This window comes from Pteropus vampyrus, unplaced genomic scaffold, assembly GCF_000151845.1.
Source record: "Pteropus vampyrus isolate Shadow unplaced genomic scaffold, Pvam_2.0 Scaffold353, whole genome shotgun sequence".
NCBI lineage: Eukaryota > Metazoa > Chordata > Mammalia > Chiroptera > Pteropodidae > Pteropus > Pteropus vampyrus.
This window is the reverse complement of record NW_011889134.1, coordinates 252,365-262,104: the sequence shown is the minus strand read 5'-3', so window position 1 is coordinate 262,104 and position 9,740 is coordinate 252,365. Positions and strand designations below refer to the sequence as shown.

The 9,740-nt window shown below is 39.4% G+C and overlaps 1 protein-coding gene across 1 annotated transcript; it reads left to right on the top strand.

Annotated features, from left to right (window-relative positions):
- Nucleotides 1-424: 424 nt before the first annotated feature.
- IL17F (interleukin 17F) lies at nt 425-5,782 on the top strand. Its single transcript, XM_011379069.2, has 3 exons — nt 425-514; nt 4,401-4,606; nt 5,120-5,782. Exons 1-3 carry the CDS (start codon nt 488-490, stop codon nt 5,382-5,384), a joined length of 498 nt encoding a protein of 165 aa, XP_011377371.1. The 5' UTR covers nt 425-487; the 3' UTR covers nt 5,385-5,782.
- The last annotated feature ends 3,958 nt before the right edge of the window (nt 5,783-9,740 follow it).

Here is a 9,740-nt window from a genome sequence, read left to right as displayed (position 1 = left end):
AGGGTCTTCTGAGGATGACTTATCTCTCACTTAAACAGTGGTTCATATTTCATGACTAGAAAGTAGAACATGAGGTATATGACAAGAGTTGTTAGGCGTTTGTGGAAGAATATAAAAGATCATGACAGCAATTTGTAACTTGTTTCATCTCTGTAGTAAATTAGTTCAGAATTTTGCTGTAATTTGAGGGCAATGGGGGTGGAAGTGAGGTAGAAGAGAAGGAAGCTTTGGTCCTTTTTCGTCATCCCTTTCTAGGGTCCCCCTTTGGCTTCCCTTCAGGAAGTGGAATAAGAAAAAAAAAAACTACATTCGTCAGTAACTCTGGGGCAACCACATCTTAAGACAGTAAGCAGGTCAATCGAAACAAGGACAGTGATTGCTATAAAACCGACAGGTACTGTCATTGACACAACACAGGCATACACAGGGCGACACATACACAAGAGAGAGCTTACTGCACAAAGCAGGCAGCCAGAACAAAACGACAATGACCAGCCTGCATAATACAACTATGGTGAGTAGGAATAATTTCTATTTATGTACAGTCATTCCTAGAATTTCATAAAACAGATTTCTAAGGAATTAGACTTGATTGGGTTCTTTATTTGGATAATTTCTTCGAAATACAGAGCTGACTTTAATTTTGGCTCCTGTCTGGTGGAGAAAAAGAAAAAATAACTAGAAGTTATAATGGGTGCAAAACATAGCTCTTCACCTGATGGCTTTTGCACTTTGGTGTTAGTTCATGCAGGTCTTGGTGTCACAGGCTGGACATGAACTCTCCTGTGGCCACTACTATAGAGTTAGTTTGGCTTAAAACTCTAATCTCATGTGAGAATTTAGCCAGCCTTTTAGGATATATATGTCTCTATTTTACCAAAGGAAGTTTGGGCCCCAAGTGGTTTAATGATTCCCCCAAGACTACAGGTAGAGAAGGAGGACCCTGCATGGAGGATATGAAACTACCCAGTGATGAACTTTGGACAGCTCCTAGAGGGAAATTTGCAATGTCTCTGATAGCTGATTATGTTTGCCTTGTTTCATTCTTCTTGGAGGAGAGAGAAATGTTGATGTGACGGTACCCTGGGTCTCGAATCTTGCCTGGCACAAGTCAGGTCAAACCTGGGAAGAATTTAATATAGAGGAGTATGAAAACAAGGCTTGGTTAATCACTCACAATATTATCGATTTAAATAATTTCTCTTTTTTTTTCCCTCCATTTGCAAGCCATGCAACTTGAAAGAGCTTAGAATTCATAAAAAATTCATGGCATATTGGTGATGACCACACTATGTTACATTTACATATTGTTTTAGAGATGTCAAGAAATGCAGCAAAGTGCAGTATTTAGGGGGCATAGGCTTTGGAATCAGACCGAGCTTCACCACTTACTAAATGTGAGATTTGGGATAATTTACTTAACTACTCTGTGCATTATTATTCCCTTTATCAGTATAGGGGAATACTAATGGCATCTCGCTCATGGGGTTTTGGGAGGGATTAATTAATATCATTGTAAATGACTAAACCTGTACTCTGAAATAGCAGATCTATGTATGCATAGCTTTTAGTTAACCTGGCCATTTTAATGTAACGATCAATAGGGATAGTAAAAGCATTCAATAAATTTTAAATATTAATATTAATAGTATTATTTTTCCCTCTGAGCCTCTCCTCAATCCGGTGAAGTAGATTGGAAACTCCCTTCCCCATTATACAGACGAACAGCTCGATTAAGTGATTTAACATCACTGAGTACTGTACACATTAGAACTGGGACATGAATCTAGGTTTACTGGCTCCAAGCACAGTGTTTTTCTCCTTGAATGGCTCAGGGGCAAGATCTGTGACCCTCTCAGAAAGGAAGTGTTATATATACTATTCTTGTGAACCAGCAAGAGCCTTATCAGAGCCCCTGCTCTGTACTCCATAACCACTTAAATCTACAATTTCAGCTCAACAGCTTTGTGAAGCAAATTAGACAGATTTGCAGACATGATTTGATTTCCTGATAAAGAGCCATGTGACCTCCAGCGCTCATGCAATTCTGATGCAGATGTCACATTGCTTAAAATGCTTGGCTCCTCTAGTGGGACAAAGCTAAGGCTAAACACCTGTGAGTGGCTATATATGTTGTTAACAATAATAAGGATAGCAACAATATTCAATAGCAACAGCACTGACCACTGACACATAGGTTCAAGTCCCCAGACTGGCATTAACAGGCTAGCGACCCCTACCAAGTTATATACTGCCTCTCAGATATGAAAATGTTCACTTGTCTAATCAAGATAATTAATACTAACTTGACCTACCCCACAACACAGTTGTGAGAATCCAGCGTTTAAAGAGATGTGAAAGTGTTTTCTAAAATACTCTAAGAATATAAGCGAATACAATAATGACTTATTTTGAGCATGGCAATTTTTGCTAAATCATATAACCTCGAGGTTCAGTTACTTTAAAGCTTCAATAGTGAAAATTAAAAACAATTTATTGAACATGATACAGAAGAGAAAAGAGGAAACACAAAGGAGGAATTTACATAAGAGACCTAAGGAAGTGATTGATAGGCTTGGGAAGCTATTTAAGGATCTTCTTGTCTCAGCAGGCATCCTTTTACTTTTTAAAACTTCATCGTGTTATATCTAGACAGATGGTGCATGAAAGCAAACTTCACATCTTTCCTGTCCATGGTGTATCATCAGCACGTCAACTTAATAAAAGTCACCTGTACTGAATATTTATCATGTGCTGGCTGTGCTCTTCATGCTTTGTATGGATCATAGCTTTTAATCTCCACATTTTCTGGTGGAGAAAACTGAGTCATAGCTAGTAAGAGCCCTGGAACTGAGTTATGGACCCAGGACATCTGATTTTAGAGCCCGTGTCCTGAATCACCAGACTATAGAGATTAAGAGAGAGCTGTTGGATGAATGAGTGATTGTGAGAGACGAGAGTAGATGGCTGCTGATTATCTGAAGGCAAATCAGTCTATTTGGGCTTATCTGGGTCAATCTTGCTTTCAACTTCTTTTAAGTATCAGCTACTTTGGTTCAGGAAGTTGATACCATAACCTTTTGATTTACTCTTATCATTTCTGGCCTTTTGACTAACATGTCTAATTGCCTTCTCTACCAAAACTCATGGGAGTTATGAGCCTGAACAACACTGAGCCCAGAGAATGAAAGCAAGTCAGCTTCAGCTCTTGTTCTGCATCATGTTGAGAGTTGATGACGGGCATTGTCCATCCCCAGTGAGGGGCAGCGGAGATGGTGGGGTGAACAAAAGCACTGTTGTGACAAAGGGAAGCTGGAGAGATTTTTAGCTTTTCTTAGTTAGGTCCTCACAGAACACCTTTCTTTCTTTGTGCATTCCTGTAACACTACAAAAACCAATATTTCAACGTAAGAATAAAAAATATGTGTTCCAGAGTTAAAGAGAAATAGTTTCTTAGTTTCTTTTGTTGTGCATCATTAGTGCCCCTGCTTCTTTTAATTAGCACGGTTAATTGAAAGTTTGCTGTAGTTGGTGTTGCATAGTGTTTTCCTTAATGCGTTGAGCTTAAATTAACTGTATTGTTAATTTAACTGTTCTGTTTTGTTTATTCATCCACTCACCCACTTTTTCATTCATCCAGAAAGTATTTATGGAACACACCTGTTCATGTTCTCCTGCATGAACTTACAATCTAATAGGTGTAGATCTGACACAAACACAAATACTTCATTTCCAGATAATAATGAAATGCTGCCTGAGTGCTAAATGGTAAAAGCTTATGATTTAAGGATAGTTAACATACTTCTAATCAGAGTATTTTAGGGACAGTTTCTGGAGGAGACCACATCTGAGTGGGGCCTTGATGGAAGGGTAAGATTTGGAGAGAGAGGGATAGGCAGTGTATTCTAGGTGGAGGAATGGCTGGAAGGAAAGATTTTGTGGAGGATTCATGGCATATAAGGTTAGAAATAAAAATAAGAGCTATCACTTAGTAAGCCTCTATTTTTGTTAGATCTATAGGTTCTTTACATAGAACATTTCACTTAATCTTGTGAATATTAAAAGCTGGTTAGAAAGAAGAAAAAACAGAGGCTAAGTGAGGAAGCCGAGGGCACAATTTACACCTAGTGCCAGATCCTAACATCTTTCTGTCTCACTGGTCAGGAGCTCTCACACTGTGGAGGGCTCAGTCACCAGGCTAACGAGTTTCGTTCTCAGTTTGGTACACTGATATCTTCATGTACGACTGTTTCCATTTCTAGATGAGGCTCTGATGTTCAGACAGAAATCCTGATACCATAAAAGACCAGGAATACTGAGTTCGGATAAAGCATAGGATGTGTCTTGACATCAAGTGACACCAGAGTCCCTAACCAACTGCAACCTACTCTGTTTTCCAGGTCAAGTCCCTACTGCTGTTGATGTTGGGGCTCACCCTCCTGGGGGAGGGGGCAGCTTGGAAAACCCCCAAAGCAAAGGATACTGCTCTTTGCCCTCCTCTGGAGGACAATAGTGTGAGGGTTGACATTCGCATCCTCAGTCAAAACCAGGGCATTCTAATCTCACATGACTTCCAGAACCGCTCCAGCTCCCCATGGGATTACAAGTAAGTGCAAAAGAGATCGATCTTTACATTCTTTTGAAAAATATGTTAATTTATTCTAATCATAAATTAAAAACATTAGAAGAAAATAGAAAAATTAAAAGCCCTCATATTTACTCTTAAAAACAGAAATCTGTTTACTTGGGAGCTCACATTTTTCTTGCTGTTTACATAAGCATAAGTCATAATTATAATAACAATGTAAAGAAAAATAAACTAAAAGATCTAACATTTATTGAACGCCAACATTTTACAGTGTGGTGTTTCATATGCATTTGTATCAATGAATGTTCTCAGCAATTGCATGAGAGCCGTGTATGAGGATCCCCATTTTATGGTTGAGGAAACTGAGGTTTAGGGAGTTAGGCACTTGCCAGAGGGCTGCGTGTAAATCCAGGTTCTCTGAGTCTGTGCGCAGCCCCGAGTAACTCAGAACTAACTTTCGTAGATGAGCACCCAGTTTGTCCATCTTCTCCTCCCTGTCTCACCATCTGCTTTTGTTTGCTTTTCCTGCAGCGTCACCCAGGACCCTCACCGGTTCCCCTCCGAGATTGCAGAGGCCCGGTGTAGGCACTCAGGCTGCATCAACGCCGAGGGGATAGAAGACAGATCCATGAACTCCGTTCCCATCCAGCAAGAGTTTCTGGTCCTCCGCAGGGAGCCCCAGGGCTGCTCTCATTCCTTCCGACTGGAGAAGATGAGGGTGACTGTTGGCTGCACCTGTGTCACCCCCATTGTCCGCTATGTGCGTGGCCTGAGAGCTGCACAGCAACTCAGCTGAAGAAGCTGCAGAAATGCCACGCTTCATCTAGTGCTCTGCAGCAAGTCCTGCGCGTTCCCCAATTCTCTCCATGTCATGAAACTCTTAACGAGGTCTACGTGGAATTCTCAAAGCTCTGTAGTAGATATGGTATTAAATTTCTGGGGGCACTTCCAAATCCTAACACAGTCCTGAGATGTTCCGATTTCCTAACCCCTTAAAAATGTGTGGAGGAGAATGAAGCATTCTTTGGTTGACTCTTTGTATGCTGCCATGACCGCCATGCAATCATATGTGATGACCAGCCACGCAGTCACTGTGATACAGTGCCATTTCCTGGCAGCTTTTTGATAAAATGGGATTCTGTTCCACATGGATGAAAAAGTATATACACGTTGTAAGAGTGTGTGGAAGGGACTGTGAAGGATGGGGTGGGGTGGGAATGATGGGGATAAGGATTTTATGCACATGTTTATTAAGCACTTGATACATATAGATGAGATTGGTCTGATATTTATATTTGTATGGAAACTTCATATAATTATGATGTATTGATAATATAAAATTTAAGAGAAAAATTAATATATGAAGTACTAATATAATAAAGCATTAATGGTTAAAATATACTTTAGGTGTTCTTCTCAGCTTGTACTTAAAGACCTTGTAGCTCTAAAAAATTTTAAATTCCTTATACCTGTCGTTTGTTTTTCATATCTTCTCATCAGAGCACAAGTGTTAGAATTATTTTATTATTATTGTTTGGTGTGTGTGATCTCAGTGATATTAATTTCCCCTAGCTTTATTGAAATATAATTGATAAATAACATGGCATAAGTTTAAGGTGTACAATGTGATGATTTGATACACAAATATATTGCAAAATGATTACCAAATAAGGTTAGTTAATACCTCCATCCCCTCATATAGTTATCTTTCTTTCTTGTAGTGAGAATATTTAAGATATAGTCTCTATTTCAAGTATATAATATAGCACTGTTAATTATAGTCACTATACTATACAATAGATGGCCAGAACTTATTCATCTTATAATTGAAAGTTTGTACCCTTTGTCCAACATCTTCCCATTTCCTCCATCTTCAATCTCTGGCAACCACAAGTCTATTCTCTGTTTCTATGAATTGAATAATTATTTCATTATTAATGTCCTTGGGAGTTACATGGAGAACTAAGGAAAATGATACAAACAGAACTCATATTCTCCATCTTCCTAGCTACATTATTTTACAAAGTGAACATTTATTGGCCACTGTGCTAGCCAGAAGAGATACAAAGAAAAGAAATGTGTATGGAAGGGCCACAGTATTGGTAATGGCCACCCTCAGAGCCCCTAGTCACTAGGTCCCTGGTGGTCACTTTGCATTTTCCACATTCTGACTACTTTTGGGTCACTGGTTGTCTTTCATCCATCTCTAATCCTTCTTGGGCACACAAGAGCTTCCAGATTCTTGTCTCCATGATACTCAAAGGTTCTCTAATCCCTCTCTTGCCCAGATATGTTTTCTCTTTCACTGCTACCATACCACTGGCTCAGAGCACATCTGCATTGCTGCTGCCTTCCAGGTCCCACAGTGGAAGTGGGGCATAAGTTCTCATTCTCACCTGCAACTTGTCTTGAGGATGGGCAAGTGGCAGGAGCCTGGCCACTTGCCCATCCTCTTTAGTGTGGAGAACTTTTATCTAGTCTATTGGTGGTGGTGGTGGTGGGGGTGCGGGGGACAGAGTAGTTGGCCAGGCTGGTTCTTCATCTCTTTGCTTCAGAATCTTTTGCTTATGATATAAATGTTGATGTTCAAGCTCTTAAAATCTAAAAGAAATATTTTTTCTCATAGCTATCAGCTTCATACATTTTCTATGAATCTCACAAGTCCATTTTGGTGCTCACAACTGTGTAATGAGTCTCCCTTTCTTTGTTCATTTTGGCTGTTATAGCCTTACTCTGGGGGTAATATAAAAAGCCCCTGTCTGAGTGGTGGAAGAAGTATAGAGGTGAAGGAAATTGAAGAGTAAAAATTTATACCTCTAAGTGTATTAAGATATTATCTTGTTATACACTTACACATGTAATTTCAAAACAATGCGCAAAGTACTATGATCAAGGTATGAAATGTTAAGATGCAGAGGATGATACCTCACCAGAAAATTTCAGAAAAGAAATGACGTTTACGTTCAGGTGAACATGAGTTGCCCTAGAGGAAAATGGGATAAGGGCATTCCTAGCAAAGAGAACAGTATAAGCAAAAGCAACAGAGGTTTGACGTGTTAGGGGAACACCAAGTAGTCCATGTGCCCAGAATAGTGTGGGCATGGGGACAGAGTGGGGGATACATAATAAATATTTCTTGAAAGAATGATTGTAATAAATGAAGAAATGAATTAATATGGCAGTGGGAAAATGGCCCACTTGTGGATGGTTTTGTATGCTCTATTACAAATATGATGAAAGCACAGCTGTATTTCATAAGAAAATTTTGGTGGGAGTGTGCAAAAGAGGTTGGAAACTTGAAGGCCAGTTAGATCAGAGAGAAGGCAATTTCTCGCCTACAGTAGATTCACATCTTTAGAGCTGGATGGGCCCCTGTAGATCATCTGATTAACCATTCTCATTTGCAGATGAGGCCTAGAGAAATTGGGCCGCTTAAGGTCACTTAGGTGGTTAGTAGCAGGAACAGATTCTCTGACTCCAAGATCATGACTTTTCATGTTAATTTTATTTCCAATAAAGACCCATTTCAGTCACTTCTCTGTGTGGCTTTGGGCTGGCCCTGGGAATGGGTATAGAAATACCTCCACATCCCTCATCTCCAAATACCCTGTACATGGTGCTCCCTAGAGTCTGGGGCCCTGAGTTACAGTTCCCCTTCCAACCTTGAGCAGAGGGCTAGCTGTCATTTAGGAAACTGTAGGTCTTATCCTGCTCACAAGGTGGCACACCACTCCCATTTGTTCTCATATTCCTAACCATGAGTCAAGAGGAAATTAATTAATTCCCTGATGGGGAAGTCTATCTTTATCAGCAGCCACGTGAGACATTGCCAAAGCAGAACAAGCAGGCCGTTTTTACAGCTCTTGTGCCCAGTTGTCTGGGACTCAGCAGTCCCTTATTTTGCCTGTAGAAGAAACGGTCTAAGTTGAGTGGTTCAGGTATGCAAATACAATATCACCATCTTAACTCAGAGGAACTTTCCTTTTTACATGGTAACTTGAAAGCACATAGCATTTTATTTGATATTCAGTTCTTATTTATAAAGGCTTGGCTGAGGGGAAAACATATTCTGAATGTCTCTCTTTCTCTATCCCTTTCTCCCTCCCTCCACCTTCCCAAATCTGGGTAAAAGGCACCTGTATTTATAATGCTGCATGAGAAAAATTTTGCTTGTGATTTATAGCCAGAAAAAATGGTTATTTAATTGGTTTGTCTTTTTTTTTTCTAATAGGAGAGATAGAAAAATTAATTTAATATTTAGCTAGCTCGTCTCTTTGAATCCTGGTTCTACCATTTTCTGGTTGTATGAATTTAGGCAATTTAGTCATTCTGAGACTCAGTTTCCTTACATGTTAAACGGGTGATACTATCTATGTTAAACAGTAGTGTGTAATGTAATTGAAACAGATGTAAAAGACTTAATACAGTACCCAGGAAATGATAGGCACTTAGTAACTGGCAGTAATCCATCCCAAGAGGCATAGAACTTATGTTTCCCATTTTACTTGGCCCCAGGAAACTCATAACCAACTTTTGTGCTTAAACACCACAGCTATGATATTCCTCATGGTTATTAAATTTATACCCTCCATTTACCTCTATATACACACGTATATATAGTAGTCTCCTGCCCCGTTATCTGCTGTTTCTCTTTCCATGTTTTCAGTTACCTGGGGTCGACTGCAGTCTGAAAATATTAAATAGAAAATGCAGAAATAAACAATTCATAAGTTTTAAATTATGCCCCTTTCTGAGTAACGTGATGAAATCTCATGCTGTCTCTCACGAGAGGTGAATCATCCCTTTGTCCAAGGTCTCCACGCGGTAGATGATCCCGTAGCTACGTAGTAGCTATTTTGGTTTTCAGTTTGGCTATTGTGGTATGGCAGTACTTGTGTTCAAGTGACCCTTATTTTACTTGATAATGGCCCCAAAGTACAGCAGTAGTGATGCTGGTGATTCTTCGGACATGCCAAAGAGAAGCCGTAAAGTGCTTCCTTTAAGTCAAAAGGTGAGTACAGTACAATAAGATATTTCGAAAGAGACCACATTCACATAACTTTTATAACAGTATATTATTATAATTGTTCTATTTTATTATTAGTTAGTGTTGTTAATCTTTCTCCGTGCCTAGTTTATAAATTAAACTTTA

What these genes read in the sequence shown, in the direction of transcription:
- IL17F (XM_011379069.2), top strand. Translation starts at nt 488, where the DNA reads ATGACCAGCCTGCATAATACAACTATG. An exon ending in GCCTGCATAATACAACTATG is followed by an intron (nt 515 to 4,400) that starts GTGAGTAGGAAT and finishes TCTGTTTTCCAG; the next exon opens with GTCAAGTCCCTACTGCTGTT. An exon ending in AGCTCCCCATGGGATTACAA is followed by an intron (nt 4,607 to 5,119) that starts GTAAGTGCAAAA and finishes CTTTTCCTGCAG; the next exon opens with CGTCACCCAGGACCCTCACC.